Raw genomic sequence first — 25715 nt, 5'->3', positions numbered from 1 at the left:
ATACTTGCTTGTTTTGTTACATAAACTCAAACTAGGTGAACTATTTACATTTTAGCAAACCAGGAAATGGTGGAGCACTTTCTGCATAATGCATCTGTAACAAGGGAGCTATAATTGTTTTGCCACAAAAAATTATATTGCAACTCAAGTTTGTTTGAAATCATCCATGCTAGACATGCTAGGCTTCAGAGTTATAACCTGAGGTATTTTCAGTTAGATATGTACACTGGGTGTCCAAACATTAAGAACACCTTCTTAATATTTAGTTGTAACCCCCCCCCCCAACATTCTTGATACATACGGGAAACTGTGTAAGCATGAAAAACCCAGCAGCGTTGCAGTTCTTGACAGAAACCGGTGCGCCTGACTACTACTACCATACCCTGTTGAACGACACTTCAATCTGTTGTCTGGCCCATTCACCCTCTGAATGACACATACACAATCCATGTCTCAATTGTCTCAAGGCTTAAAAATCCTTCTGTAACCTGTCTCCTCTCCTTCATCTACACGGATTGAAGTGGATTTAACAACAGGTGACATCAATAAGGGATTCACCTGGTCAGTCTATGTCATGGAAAGAGTAGCTGTTCTTCATGTTTGTATAGTGCATGTTATGCTTTCCATGTATTAACTAATTAACAGTATGTATCTGTATACATCACTGCTGTTGCCCCCCCCCCACACACACAATACACTGCATGTTTGATTGAGTCCTCTGCTTGTGATACAGTATAATCACAATACGTGACATGATCATAGGCAATATTCCCTCAGTCTAAATGCCAAACCTATACAATGTATGGCTGCATATGAGGGGACTCATCAAATACAGTTTGATTTGATTTGACTCGGCTGAGATAACTGGGGTCCCAAATGGCCCTCCATTCCCTATATAGTGCACTAGTTTTGACCAGGGTCCATAGAGGGCACTATATAGGAAAAGGGGTGCCATGGAGCTTTTGAGTCAGATAACTGGGCTTACCTCTGACACGGGCTGGAACAAGGATTCCTCCTGATGTTTCACTGTTCCATTATCTACTGCTATTTCAATCATACATGACCCTCCACTCCTACCGACAGGCAGCCCATAACTGTGGAGAGAGAGGGAGGGAGGGAGGGAGGTAGAGGGATGAGAGAGAGAGAGAGAGAGAAAGGCGAGAAAAGAGAGAGGAGAAAGAAAGAGAGGGTTGGGAGAAACAAAGGAGAGGGGGGAGGAGGAGGACATGGAGAGAGAGAGAGAGAGAGAGAGAGAGAGAGAGAGAGAGAGAGAGAGAGAGAGAGAGAGAGAGAGAGAGAGAGAGAGAGAGAGAGAGAGAGAGAGAGAGAGAGAGAGAGAGAGAGAGAAATAAACACCAGAAGAGAGAGCAAGAGGAAGAAAGAGGGACAGCAAGGGAAGGGAAATCTCATAAGAATATGCGGTATTCACAATAAATCCATTTAAGCATGAAAATTATGCAGACTTGGAGAGAGGCGACTAAGAGGAGGCTGAGAGGAGAGAGATGGCTCAGTAATGGAGCTAGTGTAACTGTCTGTTGGTTCCAAATACACTGTGAATGTGTCCCAAATGGCAACCCGATTCTTTACAGATGCAGGATCTTAATTTGATCACTCTTTTATTACTGAGAATGTTCCTGCACGGCAGGAAACGCAGATAAGCTTTGTGATTTACATAAATTCACTGAAAACCCACGGTTATATTAACAGTATTACACCTTTTATGTAGCCTACTTTTGGCCAAGTACTAGCCTAACCACCGATCAAGTAACATTATGGACTAAACGTTCAAATCCTGTTGCTGCAGGATTATTTTGCTGTGAGAATTCTGTTCAAATTAAGACCCTCCATCTGTACATAGCGCACTACTTCTGACCAGGGCCTATAGGGCTTGTAGGGAATAGGGTGCCATTTGGGACATAGTCTCTGTACTGCAAAAGCACTCTGCTGCCATTCCATAAACAGAGAGCCTGGACACGAGCCCTGGTCAAAACTAGTGCACTATGTAGGGAATAGGGTGCCATTTGAGAGTAGCTCTGTAATTTTCATGGCTCTTTTAACTAGCACAACATAAGGGAGAGTAATGGGTTGTTTGCTGTCAGTCTGGCATCAATGGAAAATGAGGGTAAAATGAAATGCATTATGGTTTCTCCTTCATCCTCTGTCAAAAGAGGGAACCACTACTTAGCTAGAGGTATTAGCAGGTACCAGTGAATGAACAAACAGCATAATGGGCCCTAAAAATAACACCCCAGTTAACATGTGGGCTGTACAACCACTGACATTGTTAACATGTGAGCTGTAAAACCACTGAGACTGTTAAGATGTACTGCCATTACAACCACTGAGACTGTTAAGATGTACTGCCATTACAACCACTGAGACTGTTAAGATGTACTGCCATTACAACCACTGAGACTGTTAAGATGTACTGCCATTACAACCACTGAGGCTGTTAAGATGTACTGCCATTACAACCTCTGAGACTGTTCATTTTAAGATGTACTGCCATAACAACCACTGAGACTGTTAAGATGTACTGCCATTACAACCACTGAGACTGTTAAACTGTACTGCCATTACAACCACTGAGACTGTTAAGCTGTACTGCCATAACAACCACTGAGACTGTTAAGATATACTGTCATTACAACCTCTGAGACTGTTAAGATGTACTGCCATTACAACCACTGAGACTGTTAAGATATACTGCCATTACAACCTCTGAGACTGTTAAGCTGTACTGCCATTACAACCACTGAGACTGTTAAGCTGTACTGCCATTACAACCTCTGAGACTTAAGCTCTACTGCCATTACAACCTCTGAGACTGTTAAGCTGTACTGCCATTACAACCACTGAGACTGTTAAGCTGTACTGCCATTACAACCACTGAGACTGTTAAGCTGTACTGCCATTAGCCATTACTACATAAACACCTTAAATGAGGAAGCAGGTTGGGGTGTGTGTGTGTGTGTGTGTGTGTGTGTGTGTGTGTGTGTGTGTGTGTGTGTGTGTGTGTGTGTGTGTGTGTGTGTGTGTGTGTGTGTGTGTGTGTGTGTGTGTGTGTGTGTGTGTGTGTGTGTGTGTGATGCTACATGCACTATGCTGTGAATAGGGTGTTATTTGAGACGCATACTGTGAGATTTGAATAATGTGTCCAGAAATAGGTTTTTCCACAACACTAAAGTGATATAAAGTGCTGTGTCCCTGTGTTGATATAAAAATGATTTGTCAACAGAGAACGAAGAGCCGTTTCTATTGAATGTCGTGTCAGAAGGAGCATGCTGTACCTGTATCAATGGGTATTTTCCATTTCATCTGTGTTTGTTATATACATGCAGCCATGCATCAAGCAGTTGTCCTTCTTGCTCTTAACCAAATCATGGTCATCTGATCTGAACACAACATTTATATCACCGATCTACACTGAACAAAAATATAAATGCAACAGGTAAAGTGTTGGACCCATGTTTCCTGAAGTAAAAGATCACAGGTTCTCTGATGTCAAGGTTGTGAACAGAGTGCCCCATGGTGGCGGTCGGGTAATGGTATGCGCAGGCATAAGCTACGGACAACGTACACAATTGCATTTTAACGATGGCAATTTGAATGCACAGAGATACCGTGACAATATCCTGAGGCCCACTGTCGTGCCATTCTTCCACCGCCATCACTTCGATTCAGCATTATAATGCACAGCCCAATGACGCAAGGATCTGCACACAATTCCTGGAATTTGAACATTTCCCAGTTCTTCCATGGTCTGCATACTCACCAGACATCTCACCCATTGAGCATGTTTGGGATGCTCTGGATCGACGGGTACGACAGGAGATGTGTCGCGCTGTATGAGGCAAATGGTGGTCACACCAAGATACTCACTGGTTTTCTGATCCACACTCCTACCTTTCTTTTAAAGGTATCTGTGACCAACAGATGTATATCTGTATTCCCAGTCATGTGAAATCTGTGACCAACAGATGTATATCTGTATTCCCAGTCATGTGAAATCTGTGACCAACAGATGTATATCTGTATTCCCAGTCATGTGAAATCTGTGACCAACAGATGTATATCTGTATTCCCAGTCATGTGAAATCTGTGACCAACAGATGTATATCTGTATTCCCAGTCATGTGAAATCTGTGACCAACAGATGTATATCTGTATTCTCAGTCATGTGAAATCTGTGACCAACAGATGTATATCTGTATTCCCAGTCATGTGAAATCTGTGACCAACAGATGTATATCTGTATTCCCAGTCATGTGAAATCTGTGACCAACAGATGTATATCTGTATTCCCAGTCATGTGACATCCAGGGTTCAAACTGCTAAGCACCTTTATTTGAACAGTGTGCATTGTAACATTATGGTCAATACGTTCTGTAGGGCCACAAATATACTATATTATACACGACTACTATTATCATGCAGTATATATGTACTTACTACAGGGTAATAATGATTTACTTACTAGGGTACAATAATGGGTAGTCTATACTGTAACTCTGGTCAACAAAGGTACTAGATTATACAATGATTTAAGGTATTTATTCACTCAGGATTAACGAATGAAGGAAACGAGGGCACCCAGGAAGCCAGAGATGTACATACATCATTAACATATGGTGGTGTGTATGTGTCTGTGTGTGTGTACAGTGTGTGTACAGTGTGTCTGTGCGCGTGCATGCGAGAGACAGAGAAATCACTTGACTTTGCCAAGGCATGGAATATGAGAAGCAACGCAGCGACTACTTAGCATTACAGGACATCTATTCATGTTGGAGCAGAGAGTTAATGACTAATGTAAGTCCATGAGTCCTCAGAGGAGAGGTAGAGGAGAGGGGGTTGAATGATAAACTACACCTGCATACTGTACACATACACACTCAAGTGATTTCTCTCTCCAATTCATCATTGGCTTGGATGAATCCAATGCATGCAGCCCCTGAAGCTCTGGGAGGGAATGACTGCAGGCCCTAGTTGATCCAGTCCATTATGGATGTATATGGTTTCCCAATCCACTTTAACACTAGCATCAGGCTACCTCTACCACAATCCACTCTAACACTATCAGACTACCTCTACCACAATCCACTCTAACATTATCAGCCTACCTCTACTACAATCCACTCTAACACTATCAGCCTACCTCTACCACAATCCACTCTAACACTATCAGACTACCTCTACCACAATCCACTCTAACACTATCAGACTACCTCTACTACAATCCACTCTAACACTATCAGACTACCTCTACCACAATCCACTCTAACACTATCAGCCTACCTCTACTACAATCCACTTTAACACTAGCATCAGGCTACCTCTACCACAATCCACTCTAACACTATCAGACTACCTCTACCACAATCCACTCTAACACTATCAGCCTACCTCTACCACAATCCACTCTAACACTATCAGACTACCTCTACCACAATCCACTCTAACACTATCAGCCTACCTCTACCACAATCCACTCTAACACTATCAGACTACCTCTACCACAATCCACTCTAACACTATCAGACTACCTCTACCACAATCCACTCTAACACTATCAGCCTACCTCTACTACAATCCACTTTAACACTAGCATCAGGCTACCTCTACTACAATCCACTTTAACACTAGCATCAGGCTACCTCTACCACAATCCACTCTAACACTATCAGACTACCTCTACCACAATCCACTCTAACATTATCAGCCTACCTCTACTACAATCCACTCTAACACTATCAGCCTACCTCTACCACAATCCACTCTAACACTATCAGACTACCTCTACCACAATCCACTCTAACACTATCAGACTACCTCTACTACAATCCACTCTAACACTATCAGACTACCTCTACCACAATCCACTCTAACATTATCAGACTACCTCTACCACAATCCACTCTAACACTATCAGACTACCTCTACTACAATCCACTCTAACACTATCAGACTACCTCTGCTACAATCCACTCTAACACTATCAGACTACCTCTACTACAATCCACTCTAACACTATCAGACTACCTCTACCACAATCCACTCTAACACTATCAGACTACCTCTACCACAATCCACTCTAACACTATCAGACTACCTCTACTACAATCCACTCTAACACTATCAGACTACCTCTACTACAATCCACTCTAACACTATCAGACTACCTCTACTACAATCCACTCTAACACTATCAGGCTACCTCTACCACAATCCACTCTAACACTATCAGACTACCTCTACCACAATCCACTCTAACATTATCAGCCTACCTCTACTACAATCCACTCTAACACTATCAGACTACCTCTACTACAATCCACTCTAACACTATCAGACTACCTCTACTACAATCCACTCTAACACTATCAGGCTACCTCTACCACAATCCACTCTATCAGACTACCTCTACTACAATCCACTCTAACACTATCAGACTACCTCTACTACAATCCACTCTATCAGACTACCTCTAATACAATCCACTCTAACACTATCAGACTACCTCTACTACAATCCACTCTAACACTATCAGACTACCTCTACCACAATCCACTCTAACACTATCAGACTACCTCTACTACAATCCACTCTAACACTGTCAGACTACCTATACTACAATCCACTCTAACACTATCAGACTACCTCTACTACAATCCACTCTAACACTATCAGACTACCTCTACTACAATCCACTCTAACACTGTCAGACTACCTATACTACAATCCACTCTAACACTATCAGCCTACCTCTACCACAATCCACTCTAACACTATCAGACTACCTCTACCACAATCCACTCTAACACTATCAGACTACCTCTACTACAATCCACTCTAACACTATCAGACTACCTCTACCACAATCCACTCTAACATTATCAGCCTACCTCTACCACAATCCACTCTAACACTATCAGACTACCTCTACTACAATCCACTCTAACACTATCAGACTACCTCTGCTACAATCCACTCTAACACTATCAGACTACCTCTACTACAATCCACTCTAACACTATCAGACTACCTCTACTACAATCCACTCTAACACTATCAGACTACCTCTACCACAATCCACTCTAACACTATCAGACTACCTCTACTACAATCCACTCTAACACTATCAGACTACCTCTACTACAATCCACTCTAACACTATCAGACTACCTCTACTACAATCCACTCTAACACTATCAGGCTACCTCTACCACAATCCACTCTAACACTATCAGACTACCTCTACCACAATCCACTCTAACATTATCAGCCTACCTCTACTACAATCCACTCTAACACTATCAGACTACCTCTACTACAATCCACTCTAACACTATCAGACTACCTCTACTACAATCCACTCTAACACTATCAGGCTACCTCTACCACAATCCACTCTATCAGACTACCTCTACTACAATCCACTCTAACACTATCAGACTACCTCTACTACAATCCACTCTATCAGACTACCTCTAATACAATCCACTCTAACACTATCAGACTACCTCTACTACAATCCACTCTAACACTATCAGACTACCTCTACCACAATCCACTCTAACACTATCAGACTACCTCTACTACAATCCACTCTAACACTGTCAGACTACCTATACTACAATCCACTCTAACACTATCAGACTACCTCTACTACAATCCACTCTAACACTATCAGACTACCTCTACTACAATCCACTCTAACACTATCAGACTACCTCTACTACAATCCACTCTATCACTATCAGGCTACCTCTACTACAATCCACTCTAACATTATCAGACTACCTCTACCACAATCCACTCTAACACTATCAGACTACCTCTACTACAATCCACTCTAACACTATCAGACTACCTCTACTACAATCCACTCTAACACTATCAGACTACCTCTACTACAATCCACTCTAACATTATCAGACTACCTCTACTACAATCCACTCTAACACTATCAGACTACCTCTACTACAATCCACTCTAACATTATCAGACTACCTCTACTACAATCCACTCTAACACTATCAGACTACCTCTACTACAATCCACTCTAACACTATCAGACTACCTCTACCACAATCCACTCTAACATTATCAGACTACCTCTACTACAATCCACTCTAACACTATCAGACTACCTCTACCACAATCCACTCTAACACTATCAGACTACCTCTACCACAATCCATTCAGTTGTACAGGTTGAGTGTGTACGGGGCCTATGAGAATGACATCAGTTGTACAGGTTGATCATTAGTGCCTGTTGACTCTCCCCTTGCTGTCCTCTGTTTGGACTCAGGGTGTCACTACACATGTAGGATCTTACTTTGATCGCTGATAATTTTCCTGCAGATGAGCTTCGTGATTTACGTATATTCACTGAAAACCCACACGGTTATATTAACAGTACTGCACGTTTCATGTGGCTCTGATTTGGGCCAGATAATAGCCTAACTACGGATCAAACAACATTACATCGGCGGAAAAGTGTCAGTGTTCAAATCCTGTTGCTGCAGGATTATTTTGCTGTGAACAATACTGGTCAAATTCAGATCCAACACCTGTACAGCAGCCTATAACAAAGAACTGTTAATAACCCCTATAGAGCCAATCAGAGCCCAGTAATTAACCCAGGGATCAATCAGATTGTAGTTTGCTATGCAGGTGGTGCCACTTCTTCCTCTGTCCATCTTGTGATTGCAGCACCACTTCTCTGGCAGAAAACACATACAGGTTTAATGACCAGATGTGAGCAATCAGGGCAATGGGCCTCTCTCTCTCTCACTCTGTGTGTGTGTGTGTTTGTGTGTGTGTGTGTGTGTGTGTGTGTGTGTGTGTGGGCTAATTTGCAGAAGCCTTCCAGCAGGATACCTGAAGCCAATCACCAACCATATGACTCCAAGAAGCCTACATCCTAAATGGCACCCTATTCCCTACATAGTGCAATCCTTTTCAATACTAGTGCACTAAAACAGGGAATAGGGTTCCATTTGGGACGTACTCCCAGGTAGGAATAATTACAGGTTGAATTGAAGTTATAAGGGGCCGATCTGCATACAGATTGATGAATTAATGTCCTACGAAGACTGGAAAACGTGAAAATTAAACTGACGTTTAGACAGCGTGAAGCGTGTGTGTGTGGTGTGTGTGTGTGTGACTAATGAAACAATGAAAGAGCACCATAAGGCTCTTTCAAAGCACCATAGTACCGTATTTTTGTGTGTGTGTGTGTGTGTGTGTGTGTGTGTGTGTGTGTGTGTGTGTGTGTGTGTGTGTGTGTGTGTGTGTGTGTGTGTGTGTGTGTGTGTGTAGCGTGTGGTCATGGAACGATCATCAGTTTATGAATATTGCAACGGCTGTTTTTTTTTAAGCAAACAAAATAAAAATAAGGGAACAACAATTCTCCAGCTCCACCCAGCTGCAGCCTGCAGAAATGTCTCCAGCTCCATCCCAGCTGCAGCCTGCAGAAATGTCTCCAGCTCCATCCCAGCTGCAGCCTGCAGAAATGTCTCCAGCTCCATCCCAGCTGCAGCCTGCAGAAATGTCTCCAGCTCCATCCCAGCTGCAGCCTGCAGAAATGTCTCCAGCTCCATCCCAGCTGCAGCCTGCAGAAATGTCTCCAGCTCCATCCCAGCTGCAGCCTGCAGAAATGTCTCCAGCTCCATCCCAGCTGCAGCCTGCAGAAATGTCTCCAGCTCCATCCCAGCTGCAGCCTGCAGAAATGTCTCCAGCTCCATCCCAGCTGCAGCCTGCAGAAATGTCTCCAGCTCCATCCCAGCTGCTGCCTGCAGAAATGTCTCCAGCTCCATCCCAGCTGCAGCCTGCAGAAATGTCCACCAGCATACAGCGATCCAACGCCGCAAGGCAAGTCTTTTCATGGCAGATTTTTTTGAAGGTAACATTTTTTCATAATATTGTTACAGTACAGAGCTCCCTTCCTCTTCATAACATTGTTACAGTACAGAGCTACAGAGCTCTCTTCCTCTTCCTCTTCATAATATTGTTACAGTACAGAGCTCTCTTCCTCTTCCTCTTCATAATATTGTTACAGTACAGAGCTCCCTTCCTCTTCCTCTTCATAACATTGTTACAGTACAGAGCTACAGAGCTCTCTTCCTCTTCCTCTTCATAACATTGTTACAGTACAGAGCTACAGAGCTCTCTTCCTCTTCCTCTTCATAATATTGTTACACTACAGAGCTACCTTCCTCTTCCTCTTCATAATATTGTTACAGTACAGAGCTACAGGCATTTGGATATGATGGTGCTTTAGGTCTTTATTTGTCTTGATAATGGAGCAAATAATTTCCTGGTGAGAGAGAGCAGTGAACGAGCAGCATGTTGTTTCCTGATGAGGCCTCCTGATCAGTGGCCTAAGGAGCAGCATGTTGTTTCCTGATGAGGTCTCCTGATCAGTGGCCTAAGGAGCAGCATGTTGTTTCCTGATGAGGCCTCCTGATCAGTGGCCTATGGAGCAGTATGTTGTTTCCTGATGAGGTCTCCTGATCAGTGGCCTAAGGAGCAGCATGTTGTTTCCTGATGAGGCCTCCTGATCAGTGGCCTATGGAGCAGCATGTTGTTTCCTGATGAGGCCTCCTGATCAGTGGACTAAGGAGCAGCATGTTGTTTCCTGATGAGGTCTCCTGATCAGTGGCCTATGGAGCATCATGTTTCCTGATGAGGTCTCCTGATCAGTGACCTAAGGAGCAGCATGTTGTTTCCTGATGAGGTCTCCTGATCAGTGGCCTAAGGAGCAGTATGTTGTTTCCTGATGAGGTCTCCTGATCAGTGACCTAAGGAGCATCATGTTGTTTCCTGATGAGGTCTCCTGATCAGTGACCTAAGGAGCAGTATGTTGTTTCCTGATGAGGTCTCCTGATCAGTGACCTAAGGAGCATCATGTTGTTTCCTGATGAGGTCTCCTGATCAGTGACCTAAGGAGCAGCATGTTGTTTCCTGATGAGGTCTCCTGATCAGTGACCTAAGGAGCAGTATGTTGTTTCCTGATGAGGTCTCCTGATCAGTGACCTAAGGAGCAGTATGTTGTTTCCTGATGAGGTCTCCTGATTAGTGGCCTAAGGAGCAGTATGTTGTTTCCTGATGAGGTCTCCTGATTAGTGGCCTAAGGAGCAGTATGTTGTTTCCTGATGAGGTCTCCTGATTAGTGGCCTAAGGAGCAGTATGTTGTTTCCTGATGAGGTCTCGTGATCAGTGGCCTTTGGAGCAGCATTACATTTATCAGATGCTCTTATCCAGAGCCACTTACACTAGTGAGTGCATACATTTTAATACTGTTTCTTACTGGTCCCCCATGGGAATCGAACCCACAACCCTGGTGTTGCAAGCTTCATGCTCTACCAAGTGCCCCGTATGCGTCCCATAACGGCACCATATTCCCTAGAAAGTGCACTACTTCTGACCAGAGCTCTATGGGTTTTCCTATGAGCCCTGGTCAAACTATGGAACAGCGTGCCATTTGGGACGCAGAAAATGAATGGTCCATCATGCAGACTCATTTACATGGCTCCTATATCCTCAGGCTAGGATGAGTTGATTGTGCAGCATCAGCTGTGTGTGTGTGTGTGTGTGTGTTAGTTTGTGTGTGTGTGAGTGTGTGTATATGCGCGTGTTCCAATACCTGTCAACCCACACTAGCTGATAGAAATTCACATGTATGCACACACACATAACTCATTTTCTCAAAGGCCTTATAGCAGTATATCAATGGAGGACATTAACTCAATAATGAGTACACAGTTGCCTAGTGGCTTGTCAACGGCAGTACGTAGGAGAGTGACTGTCATTAAATAACTACCCTACATTTAAGTCATTTAAGTCATTTAGCAGACACTCTTATCCAGAGCGACTTACAAGTTGGTGCATTCACCTTATGATGTCCAGTGGAACAACCACTATACAATAGTGCACCCTACCATTGTTAATATATAGCTCAATATATATTTGGCTCATTGAAAAGCTCCCTACCATTCAGCAGTGGGTATCCAGTCCAAATGTACAGTGGGGAGAACAAGTATTTGATACACTGCCGATTTTGCAGGTTTTCCTACTTACAAAGCATGTAGAGGTCTGTAATTTTTATCATAGGTACACTTCAACTGTGAGAGACGGAATCTAAAACAAAAATCCAGAAAATCACATTGTATGATTTTTAAGTAATTAATTAGCATTTTATTGCATGACATAAGTATTTGATACATCAGAAAAGCAGAACTTAATATTTGGTACAGAAACCTTTGTTTGCAATTACAGAGATCATACGTTTCCTGTAGTTCTTGACCAGGTTTGTACACACTGCAGCAGGGATTTTGGCCCACTCCTCCTCCATACAGACCTTCTCCAGATCCTTCAGGTTTCGGGGCTGTCGCTGGGCAATACGGACTTTCAGCTCCCTCCAAAGATTTTCTATTGGGTTCAGGTTTGGAGACTGGCTAGGCCACTCCAGGACCTTGAGATGCTTCTTACGGAGCCACTCCTTAGTTGCCCTGGCTGTGTGTTTCGGGTCGTTGTCATGCTGGAAGACCCAGCCATGACCCATCTTCAATGCTCTTACTTAGGGAAGGAGGTTGTTGGCCAAGATCTCGCGATACATGGCCCCATCCATCCTCCCCTCAATACGATGCAGTCGTCCTGTCCCCTTTGCAGAAAAGCATCCCCAAAGAATGATGTTTCCACCTTCATGCTTCACGGTTGGGATGGTGTTCTTGGGGTTGTACTCATCCTTCTTCTTCCTCCAAACACGGCGAGTGGAGTTTAGACCAAAAAACTCTATTTTTGTCTCATCAGACCACATGACCTTCTCCCATTCCTCCTCTGGATAATCCAGATGGTCATTGGCAAACTTCAGACGGTCCTGGACACGCGCTGGCTTGAGCAGAGGGACCTTGCGTGCACTGCAGGATTTTAATCCATGACGGCGTAGTGTGTTACTATTGGTTTTCTTTGAGACTGTGGTCCCAGCTCTCTTCAGGTCATTGACCAGGTCCTCCCGTGTAGTTCTGGGCTGATCCCTCACCTTCCTCATGATCATTGATGCCCCACGAGGTGAGATCTTGCATGGAGCCCCAGACCGAGGGTGATTGACCGTCATCTTGAACTTCTTCCATTTTCTAATAATTGCGCCAACAGTTGTTGCCTTCTCACCAAGCTGCTTGCCTATTGTCCTGTAGCCCATCCCAGCCTTGTGCAGGTCTACAATTTGATCCCTGATGTCCTTACACAGCTCTCTGGTCTTGGCCATTGTGGAGAGGTTGGAGTCTGTTTGATTGAGTGTGTGGACAGGTGTCTTTTATACAGGTAACGAGTTCAAACAGGTGCAGTTAATACAGGTAATGAGTGGAGAACAGGAGGGCTTCTTAAAGAAAAACGAACAGGTCTGTGAGAGCCGGAATTCTTACTGGTTGGTAGGTGATCAAATACTTATGTCATGCAATAAAATGCAAATGAATTACTTAAAAATCATACAATGTGATTTTCTGGATTTTTGTTTTAGATTCCGTCTCTCACAGTTGAAGTGTACCTATGATAAAAATTACAGACCTCTACATGCTTTGTAAGTAGGAAAACCTGCAAAATCGGCAGTGTATCAAATACTTGTTCTCCCCACTGTATATCAGGCCCTCATAACATTTACAGTTCCACAACTTGAGATAAACCAACACTCATTCAATATTTAATCACCCCAATAAATAATACAGAACACTGCTGGAATTTTTCTTTCGGGTTCTGCTTTAATTAATCATCCCTTCATCATCATCATCATCATCCCTTCATCATCATCATCATCATCCCTTCATCATCATCATCATCCCTTCATCATCACCATCATCATCATCCCTTCATCATCATCATCATCCCTTCATCTTCATCATCATAATTCCTTCATCATCATCCCTTTATCTTCATAATTCCTTCATCATCATCATCATCCCTTCATCATCATCATCATCCCTTCATCATCATCATCATCCCTTGATTTTCATCATCATAATTCCTTCATCATCATCATCATCCCTTCATCTTCATCATCATCATTCCTTCATCATCATCATCCCTTCATCTTCATCATCATAATTCCTTCATCATCACCATGCATTCCTTCATCATCATCCCTTCATCATCATCACTTCATCATCATCTCTTCATCATCATCATCCCTTCATCATCATCACCGTGCATTCCTACATCATCATTCCTTCATCATCATCATCCCTTCATCTTCATCATCATAATTCCTTCATCATCATCATCATCCCTTCATCATCATCATCATCATCCCTTCATATTCATCATCATACTTCCTTCATCATCATCATCCCTTCATCATCCCTTCATCATCATCCCTTCATGTGGCTGCAGCTGGAATCACTAATGACTACAGGCTCCCAGAGAGTGGGCTTCAACTTTCAACTTTTATTGTGTGTGTGTGGTGTGATTACTTAGACACCTCCTACAGATGCCTATACAGATGGTCTGGAGAGTGAATAACGCAGACACCTCCTACAGATGCCTATACAGATGGTCTGGAGAGTGAATAACTCAGACACCTCCTACAGTATCTATCTCAAGGTTTCAGAGCTGATACATACAACTACACTTTGTCCCAACTAGCTCTCCTTTCTCACAAAGTGGATTTGTTCCCTTCACTGGTTTGCAAGGAAAGGACTGTCATAAGAAATATAGTGGAAACTCAATCCAACGCTTTCCTAGATTCATGGGAAGTAGTGAACGAGTGAACAGGAGAAAGGAGATATTAATGGGACACACCCCTACAATCACAGAGGGACTGAACGGTTTCTGATTAGCAGTTGCTACATAAATGAGCTCAATTTTCCGATCTTCTGATTTCCCCCCTAAATATTGCTTTCAGTCTGATAGATACAATGTGTTTAATCGGACCAATCTTGTTTTATGACGCTGGCAGAGTAGGGTCCCTGTGTGTTCCAAATGGCCCACTATTTCCGATATAGTGCACTACTTTTGATGAGGCCCTAGCCAAACTTTGTGCACTATAAAGGGAATAGTGTACCATTTGGGATGTGACCCATTAAACACGGTGGGAAATCAAGGAGGAGGGATGTAAAGGATCATGACAGGAGCTCTACTAATTAAACCATCTTCACCATAGTGAATAGATATAAACACAAATTAAACAACTGTAACCATTTTACCGAGTTACAGTTCATATAAGGAAATCAGTCAATTGAAATTAATTCATGAGGCCCTAATCTATGGATTTCACATAACTGGGCAGGGGCGCAGCCATGGGTGGGCCTGGGAGGACATAGGACCACCCACTTGGGAGCCAGGCCCAGCCAATCAGAAAGAGTTTTCCCCCACAAAAGGGCTTTATGTCAGAAATAAATACTCCTCAGTTTCATCAGCTGTCCGGGTGGCTGGTCTCAGACGATCCTGTAGGTGAAGAAGCCGGATGTGGAGGTCCTTGGTTGGCGTGGTTACACGTGGTCTGCAGTCGTGAGGCCAGTTAGACGTACTACCAAATTCTCTAAAACGACGTTGGAGGCAGTTTATGGTAGAGAAATTAACATTCAGTTATCTGGCAACAGTTCTGGTGGACATTCCTGAAATCAGCATGCCAATTGCACGCTCCCTCCAAACTTGAGACATCTGTGGCATGGTGTTGTGTGACAAAACTGCACATTTTAGAGTGGCCTTTTATAGTCCCCAGCACAAGGTGCACCTGTATGATGATCATGCTGTTAAATCAGCTTCTTGATATGCCACACCTGTCAGGTGGATGGATTATCTTGGAAAAGGAGAAATGCTCAATAACAGGGATGTAAACATCTCAAACATTTCTGGGATCTTTTATTATTTTGTTCTAAAACTGTTGACAACAGGTAGTACTAAACATCATACTGCCTCTGGATCCTACTGTTGACAACAGGTAGTACTAAACATCATACTGCCTCTGGATCCTACTGTTGACAACAGGTAGTACTAAACATCATACTGCCTCTGGATCCTACTGTTGACAACAGGTAGTACTAAACATCATACTGCCTCTGGATCCTACTGTTGACAACAGGTAGTACTAAACATCATACTGCCTCTGGATCCTACTGTTGACAACAGGTAGTACTAAACATCATACTGCCTCTGGATCCTACTGTTGACAACAGGTAGTACTAAACATCATACTGCCTCTGGATCCTACTGTTGACAACAGATAGTACTAAACATCATACTGCCTCTGGATCCTACTGTTGACAACAGGTAGTACTAAACATCATACTGCCTCTGGATCCTACTGTTGACAACAGGTAGTACTAAACATCATACTGCCTCTGGATCCTACTGTTGACAACAGATAGTACTAAACATCATACTGCCTCTGGATCCTACTGTTGACAACAGGTAGTACTAAACATCATACTGCCTCTGGATCCTACTGTTGACAACAGGTAGTACTAAACATCATACTGCCTCTGGATCCTACTGTTGACAACAGGTAGTACTAAACATCATACTGCCTCTGGATCCTACTGTTGACAACAGGTAGTACTAAACATCATACTGCCTCTGGATCCTACTGTTGACAACAGATAGTACTAAACATCATACTGCCTCTGGATCCTACTGTTGACAACAGGTAGTACTAAACATCATACTGCCTCTGGATCCTACTGTTGACAACAGGTAGTACTAAACATCATACTGCCTCTGGATCCTACTGTTGACAACAGGTAGTACTAAACATCATACTGCCTCTGGATCCTACTGTTGACAACAGATAGTACTAAACATCATACTGCCTCTGGATCCTACTGTTGACAACAGATAGTACTAAACATCATACTGCCTCTGGATCCTACTGTTGACAACAGGTAGTACTAAACATCATACTGCCTCTGGATCCTACTGTTGACAACAGGTAGTACTAAACATCATACTGCCTCTGGATCCTACTGTTGACAACAGATAGTACTAAACATCATACTGCCTCTGGATCCTACTGTTGACAACAGGTAGTACTAAACATCATACTGCCTCTGGATCCTACTGTTGACAACAGGTAGTACTAAACATCATACTGCCTCTGGATCCTACTGTTGACAACAGATAGTACTAAACATCATACTGCCTCTGGATCCTACTGTTGACAACAGATAGTACTAAACATCATACTGCCTCTGGATCCTACTGTTGACAACAGATAGTACTAAACATCATACTGCCTCTGGATCCTACTGTTGACAACAGGTAGTACTAAACATCATACTGCCTCTGGATCCTACTGTTGACAACAGGTAGTACTAAACATCATACTGCCTCTGGATCCTACTGTTGACAACAGGTAGTACTAAACATCATACTGCCTCTGGATCCTACTGTTGACAACAGGTAGTACTAAACATCATACTGCCTCTGGATCCTACTGTTGACAACAGGTAGTACTAAACATCATACTGCCTCTGGATCCTACTGTTGACAACAGGTAGTACTAAACATCATACTGCCTCTGGATCCTACTGTTGACAACAGGTAGTACTAAACATCATACTGCCTCTGGATCCTACTGTTGACAACAGGTAGTACTAAACATCATACTGCCTCTGGATCCTACTGTTGACAACAGGTAGTACTAAACATCATACTGCCTCTGGATCCTACTGTTGACAACAGGTAGTACTAAACATCATACTGCCTCTGGATCCTACTGTTGACAACAGATAGTACTAAACATCATACTGCCTCTGGATCCTACTGTTGACAACAGATAGTACTAAACATCATACTGCCTCTGGATCCTACTGTTGACAACAGGTAGTACTAAACATCATACTGCCTCTGGATCCTACTGTTGACAACAGGTAGTACTAAACATCATACTGCCTCTGGATCCTACTGTTGACAACAGGTAGTACTAAACATCATACTGCCTCTGGATCCTACTGTTGACAACAGGTAGTACTAAACATCATACTGCCTCTGGATCCTACTGTTGACAACAGGTAGTACTAAACATCATACTGCCTCTGGATCCTACTGTTGACAACAGGTAGTACTAAACATCATACTGCCTCTGGATCCTACTGTTGACAACAGGTAGTACTAAACATCATACTGCCTCTGGATCCTACTGTTGACAACAGATAGTACTAAACATCATACTGCCTCTGGATCCTACTGTTGACAACAGATAGTACTAACACATCATCATAATGCCTCTGGATCCTACTGTTGACAACAGGTAGTACTAAACATCATACTGCCGCTGGATCCTACTGTTGACAACAGGTAGTACTAAACATCATACTGCCTCTGGATCCTACTGTTGACAACAGGTAGTACTAAACATCATACTGCCTCTGGATCCTACTGTTGACAACAGGTAGTACTAAACATCATACTGCCTCTGGATCCTACTGTTGACAACAGGTAGTACTAAACATCATACTGCCTCTGGATCCTACTGTTGACAACAGGTAGTACTAAACATCATACTGCCTCTGGATCCTACTGTTGACAACAGGTAGTACTAAACATCATACTGCCTCTGGATCCTACTGTTGACAACAGGTAGTACTAAACATCATACTGCCTCTGGATCCTACTGTACACTACTGATATAGATATACAGTTGAAGTCAGAAGTTTACATACACTTAGGTTGGAGTCATTAAAACTAGCTTTTCAACCACTCCAGAAATTTCTTGTTAACAAACAATAGTTTTGGTAAGTCGGTTAGGACATCTACTTTGTGCATAACACAGGTAATTTTTCCAACAATTGTTTACAGGCAGAATATTTCACTTATAATTCACTGTATCACAATTCCAGTGGGTCAGAACTTTACATACACTAAGTTCCAGAAAATGACATCATGGCTTTAGAAACTTCTGATAGGCTGATTGACATCTTTTGAGTCAATTGGAGGTGTACCTGTGGATGTATTTCAAGCCCTACCTTCAAACTAAGTGGCTCTTTGCTTGACATCATGGGAAAATCAAAAGAAATCAACCAAGACCTCAGAAAAAATATTGTAGACCTCCACAAGTCTGTTTCATCCTTGCGAGCAATTTCCAAACGCCTGAAGGTACCACGTTCATCTATACAAATAATAGTACACAAGTATAAACACCATGGGACCACGCAGCCGTCATACCGCTCAGGAAAGAGACGCGTTCTGTCTCCTAGAGATGAACGTACTTTGGTGCGAAAGTGCAAATCAATCCCAGAACAACAGCAAAGGACCTTGTGAAGATGCTGGAGGAAACCGGTACAAAAGTATCAATATCCACAGTAAAATGAGTCCTATATCGACATAACCTGAAAGGCAGCTCAGCAAGGAATAAGCCACTGCTCCAAAACCACCATAAAAAAGCCATACTACGGTTTGCAACTGCACATGGGGACAAAGATCGTACTTTTTGGAGAAATGTCCTACATTTACATTTACATTTAAGTCATTTAGCAGACGCTCTTATCCAGAGCGACTTACAAATTGGTGGATTCACCTTATGATATCCAGTGGAACAACCACTTTACAATAGTGCATCTAACTCTTTTAAGGGGGAGGGGGGGTTAGAAGGATTACTTTATCCTATCCTAGGTATTCCTTAAAGAGGTGGGGTTTCAGGTGTCCTCTTGTCTGATGAAACAAAAATAGAACTGTGAAGCACGGGGGTGGCAGCATCATGTTGTGGGGGTGCTTTGCTGCAGGAGGGACTGGTGCACTTCACAAAATAGATGGCATCATGATGATGGAAAATTATGTGGATATATTGAAGCAACATCTCAAGACATTGTCATGTTTGCTCCCGCTCTTCCCTTCCCCTGGCGCTTGAGGGCGCCAGATTACCCTGCATCACACGCTCCTGCCATCCATCACCCACACCTGCCTTCTCTCGTCACTCGCATCAGCGTTAATGGACTCACCTGGACTCACTTATTACATGTTAATTTCCTCCCCTATATTTGTCTGTTCCCTTGCTCTGTTCCCTGCTGCTGCATTGATTGTTTCTTGTCTAAGTTTTTGTTTGCTGACGCTGTGCTTGTCTCGTTATATGTCCGTCATTTATTAAATGTTACTCCCCGTACCTGCTTCGTCTCTCCAGCGTCATTTTGCGTGACAGAATGCAGCAGCCATCATACGAAGCATCGGGGAGTACTGGCGTTCTGGTTGGAATGGTGGCAGCGGTTCGGGGTCGCCACCAATGGAACCGGGGATGCCTAGCCAGCTTATCGGGCTTTCGCGCCCTAGCTGGCTCGAGAGGTTTCCTTGACCCGGTTGACTCGGATGGCGCTCATCCCACTTCGGGCCTCAGCTGGATCGTCAGTTTTTGCTTGCCCAGCCGGTCCAGGAATTTTTTTTTTGTTTGTCTTGTGTTTTGTTGGTGACGTTGGTGGATTCCGCTGCCGATGGAACCGGGGTGCCTAAGCTAGCCCTTCAGGCTTTCACGCCCTGGCTGGCGCGAGAGGTTTTCCTGGCTCGGCGGTTTCCCATCCCACGTCACACTCCACTGGATCATCGGGCTCCCCTTCAGCGGGATCGACAGGCGTTTTGCCTCAGCGGGATCGTCAGGCTCCTATGCCTGAGCCGGCTCGCCAGGCTCCCACGCTCCTGCCGGTTCGTCGGGCTTTCACGCCCCAACTGGCTTGCCCTGCGCCCATGTCTCGGCCGGTTTGCCCAGGTGGGACGCCGGGTGGCGTCCCAAGAGGGAGGGGTACTGTCATGTTTGCTCCCGCTCTTCCCTTCCCCTGGCGCTTGAGGGCGCCAGATTACCCTGCATCACACGCTCCTGCCATCCATCACCCACACCTGCCTTCTCTCGTCACTCGCATCAGCGTTAATGGACTCACCTGGACTCACTTATTACATGTTAATTTCCTCCCCTATATTTGTCTGTTCCCTTGCTCTGTTCCCTGCTGCTGCATTGATTGTTTCTTGTCTAAGTTTTTGTTTGCTGACGCTGTGCTTGTCTCGTTATATGTCCGTCATTTATTAAATGTTACTCCCCGTACCTGCTTCGTCTCTCCAGCGTCATTTTGCGTGACAGACATCAGTCAGGAAATTAAAGCTTGGTCGCAAATGGGTTTTCCAAATGGACAATGACCCCAAGCTACTTCCAAAGTTGTGGCAAAATGGCTTAAGGACAACAAAGTCAAAGTATTGGAGTGGCCATCACAAAGCCCTAACCTCAATCCTATAGAAAATTTGTGGGCAGAACTGAAAAAGCGTGTGTGAGCAAGGAGGCCTACAAGCCTGACCCAGTTACACCAGCTCTGTCAGGAGGAATGGGCCAAAATTCACCCAACTTATTGTGGGAAGCTTGTAGAAGGCTACCCGAAACGTTTGACCCAAGTTAAACAATTTAAAGGCAATGCTACCAAATCCTAATTGAGTGTATGTAAACTTCTGACCTACTGGGAATGTGATGAAAGAAAGAAAAGCTGAAATACATTCTTAAAATAATGTGATCCTAACTGACCTAAGACAGGGAATTTTTACTAGGATTAAATGTCAGGAATTGTGAAAAACTGAGATTAAATGAATTTGGCTAAGGTGTATGTAAACTTCTGACTTCAACTGTATATACCAATATTACAGTAAATAGACCTGATTCTGACACAACGCCTGGTTTTAATGATATATATACCAATATTACAGTAAATAAACCTGATTCTGACACAATGCCTGGTTTTAATGATATATATATACCAATATTACAGTAAATAAACCTGATTCTGACACAATGCCTGGTTTTAATGATAAATATATACCAATATTACAGTAAATAGACTTGATTCTGACACAACGCCTGGTTTTAATGATATATATACCAATATTACAGTAAATAGACTTGATTCTGACACAACGCCTGGTTTTAATAATATATATATACCAATATTACAGTAAATAGACCTGATTCTGACACAACGCCTGGTTTTAATGATATATATACCAATATTACAGTAAATAAACCTGATTCTGACACAACGCCTGGTTTTAATGATATATATATACCAATATTACAGTAAATAGACCTGATTCTGACACAACGCCTGGTTTTAATGATATATATACCAATATTACAGTAAATAAACCTGATTCTGACACAACGCCTGGTTTTAATGATATATATACCAATATTACAGTAAATAGACCTGATTCTGACACAACGCCTGGTTTTAATGATATATATATACCAATATTACAGTAAATAAACCTGACTCTGACACAACGCCTGGTTTGTCAGTTTCAGCTTCTAATTTAATATCATGTAATTACTCACATTACACCTTCACTCAATAGTCATTCTTACTGTAAAGCTACATGATAATGCTTCCTATGAACACCCTCTTCATCATGCATGATAAGCACATTTACATAATGCATTAGAAAGCATAACATTGGTGCTAACAGCAGTTCATAAACATCTAGAAGGACATTCATAGGAACAGCATTATGATATTTCAACAGCTCCATCATCAATGCTACAGTATATTGTGTCAACGTCCTAGAGACCATGCATTACAAGCACATCATAATGCATTATGGCGGATGGCTTTCAGTGGTTCCAAATGATCTAATTCAGTGTTCTATAATAGTATTCTATTCAGTGTTTCCAATTCCAAATAAAAGAGTTCCATAACCATTGCCGTCTTCTGTATCCCAGTGTGGACCTAAGAGCATGTGAAGAGGGCTCTTGTTGTAGTTGTACTGCTGGCGTGTTCTGTGTTAATGATGCTTCTCCCTGTCTATCTTACATTATTGCACAGTGGCACATGGCTCCCGCCCCCCCACCCCCGGAGCGTATCAAATATCAGCGGACTGTGACCTCCTGTTCTGACTCTTGGTTGTGTCCCAAATGGAACCCTATTCCCTATATAGTGCACTACCATGACCAGAGCCCTACTGACCCTGCTCGAAAGTAATGCACTTTATAGGGAATATGGTGCCATTTGGGATGCAGTCTTGTTCTGCTGTTCTGGTGCACTGACTCCCCTCACACTAAAGAGACGCCGTATTCGCTGCATAATTTGCATTGTGACTGTCAGCCCTCAATTAATTTGGGTATCGTGTCTCTCTCCATCTGTGTTCTCATTCTACCAACTCTCACTCTCTCCCTCTGTGTTATTTCTAAACTCTCTGTCCCTCAACTCTCTCTCCCTCTGTGTTCTCATTCTACCAACTCTCTCTCCCTCCCTCTGTGTTCTCATTCTACCAACCTTCTCTCTCGCTCTGTGTTCTCATTCTACCAACCTTCTCTCTCCCTCTGTGTTCTCATTCTACCAACCTTCTCTCTCCCTCTGTGTTCTCATTCTACCAACCTTCTCTCTCCCTCTGTGTTCTCATTCTACCAACCTTCTCTCTCCCTCTGTGTTCTCATTCTACCAACTCTCTCTCTCTTGACCAACACTCTCTCTTTCTCCCTTCCTCTTCAATTCTCTCTGTTTTTTTTGTCTCTCTCTTTCCCTCTCTCAACCCCCCCACCCACACACACTCTTCTCTTTCTCCAGCTGATCCACTTTAGTGAAATTACAAGACAGGCATTGTGAGGCTTTCCACAAGAGATGATCAGTGAGGAACCAAGCAGTCAGACAGACAGACAGGCTGACAGACATGTTTCTCAGATTAAAATAACTGCATGTTCAGTTCCGCCTCACCTGGTTGAGTATGAGCAGAGTGTTAAAAAGATAACACTGTACAATGAAGCATGTGATTTCTTATTAATTAAGACAATTAGTGTTGAATTTTAGATGTAGGGCCTATTTCAAAAGATATGCTTGTTTCGTTTCAATTCGCAGTGCACACCCTTGGCTACAGGCACAGTACAGACTAGAGAGTTAAGATACATCACTGTATGGTACAGACTAGAGAGTTAAGATACATCACTGTATGGTACAGACTAGAGAGTTAAGATACATCACTGTATGGTACAGACTAGAGAGTTAAGATACATCGCTGTATGGTACAGACTAGAGAGTTAAGATACATCACTGTATGGTACAGACTAGAGAGTTAAGATACATCACTGTATGGTACAGACTAGAGAGTTAAGATACATCACTGTATGGTACAGACTAGAGAGTTAAGATACATCGCTGTATGGTACAGACTAGAGAGTTAAGATACATCACTGTATGGTACAGACTAGAGAGTTAAGATACATCACTGTATGGTACAGACTAGAGAGTTAAGATACATCGCTGTATGGTACAGACTAGAGAGTTAAGATACATCACTGTATGGTACAGACTAGAGAGTTAAGATACATCACTGTATGGTACAGACTAGAGAGTTAAGATACATCACTGTATGGTACAGACTAGAGAGTTAAGATACATCACTGTATGGTACAGACTAGAGAGTTAAGATACATCACTGTATGGTACAGACTAGAGAGTTAAGATACATCACTGTATGGTACAGACTAGAGAGTTAAGATACATCACTGTATGGTACAGACTAGAGAGTTAAGATACATCACTGTATGGTACAGACTAGAGAGTTAAGATACATCACTGTATGGTACAGACTAGAGCGTTAAGATACATCGCTGTATGGTACAGACTAGAGAGTTAAGATACATCACTGTATGGTACAGACTAGAGAGTTAAGGTACATCACTGTATGGTACAGACTAGAGCGTTAAGATACATCGCTGTATGGTACAGACTAGAGAGTTAAGATACATCACTGTATGGTACAGACTAGAGAGTTAAGATACATCACTGTATGGTACAGACTAGAGCGTTAAGATACATCGCTGTATGGTACAGACTAGAGAGTTAAGATACATCACTGTATGGTACAGACTAGAGAGTTAAGGTACATCGCTGTATGGTACAGACTAGAGCGTTAAGATACATCACTGTATGGTACAGACTAGAGAGTTAAGCTCTACTGTATATTCTGAGGTGCTGTATGTTCTGAATTGCTGTATGTTCTGAGGTCAAATCAAATCAAATTTTATTGGTCACATACACATGGTTAGCAGATGTTGGCAGAGATAGAAGCTGTTTTTAAATCTCTCTGTCCCAGCTTTGATGCACCTGTACTGACCTCGCCTTCTGGATGGAAGTGGGGTGAACAGGTAGTGGCTCGGGTGGTTATTGTCCTTGATGATCTTTTTGGCCTTCCTGTGACATCGGGTGTTGTAGGTGTCCTGGAGGGCAGGTAGTTTGCCCCTGGTGATGCATTGTGCAGACCGCACCACCCTCTGGAGAGCTCTGCGGTTGTGGGCGGTGCAGTTGCTGTACCAGGCGGTGATACAGCCCGACAGGATGCTCTCAGTTGTGCACCTGTAAAAGTTAGTGAGGGTTTTCGGTGCCAAGCCACAATTTTTCAGCCTCCTGAGGTTGAAGAGGCGCTGTTGCGCCTTCTTCACCACACTGTCTGTGTGCGTGGACCATTTCAGTTTGTCGGTGATATGTACAACGAGGAACTTAAAACTTTTCACCTTCTCCACTGCTGTCCCGTCAATGTGGATAGGGGGGTGCTCCCTTTGCTGTTTCCTGAAGTCCATGATCATTAGCTTTTTTTTGAGTTTGGAGGGTACTATGGTGTTGAATGCTGAGCTGTAGTCAATGAACAACATTCTTACATAGGTATTCCTCTTGTCCAGATGGGATAGGGCAGTGTGCAGTGTGATGGCGATTGCATCGTCTGTGGACCTATTGGGGCGGTAAGCAAATTGGAGTGGGTCTAGGGTAACA

At 43.1% G+C, this 25715-nt stretch overlaps 1 protein-coding gene across 1 annotated transcript in view; it reads right to left on the bottom strand.

The window, feature by feature from the left end:
* eys (eyes shut homolog) overlaps positions 1 to 25715 on the bottom strand; it is a 506958-nt gene that overhangs the window by 87248 nt on the left and 393995 nt on the right. Inside the window, exon 41 of the mRNA XM_071394489.1 lies at positions 986 to 1094. Within this exon, the coding sequence (XP_071250590.1) occupies positions 986 to 1094 (109 nt within the window). The remainder of the gene's footprint in view (positions 1 to 985; positions 1095 to 25715) is intronic.

Source organism: Salvelinus alpinus, chromosome 3 (genome assembly GCF_045679555.1).
Source record: "Salvelinus alpinus chromosome 3, SLU_Salpinus.1, whole genome shotgun sequence".
NCBI classification, from domain to species: Eukaryota; Metazoa; Chordata; class Actinopteri; order Salmoniformes; family Salmonidae; genus Salvelinus; species Salvelinus alpinus.
The sequence above is the reverse complement of the archived record's forward strand: the minus strand, read 5'-3'. Positions and strand labels throughout refer to the sequence as shown.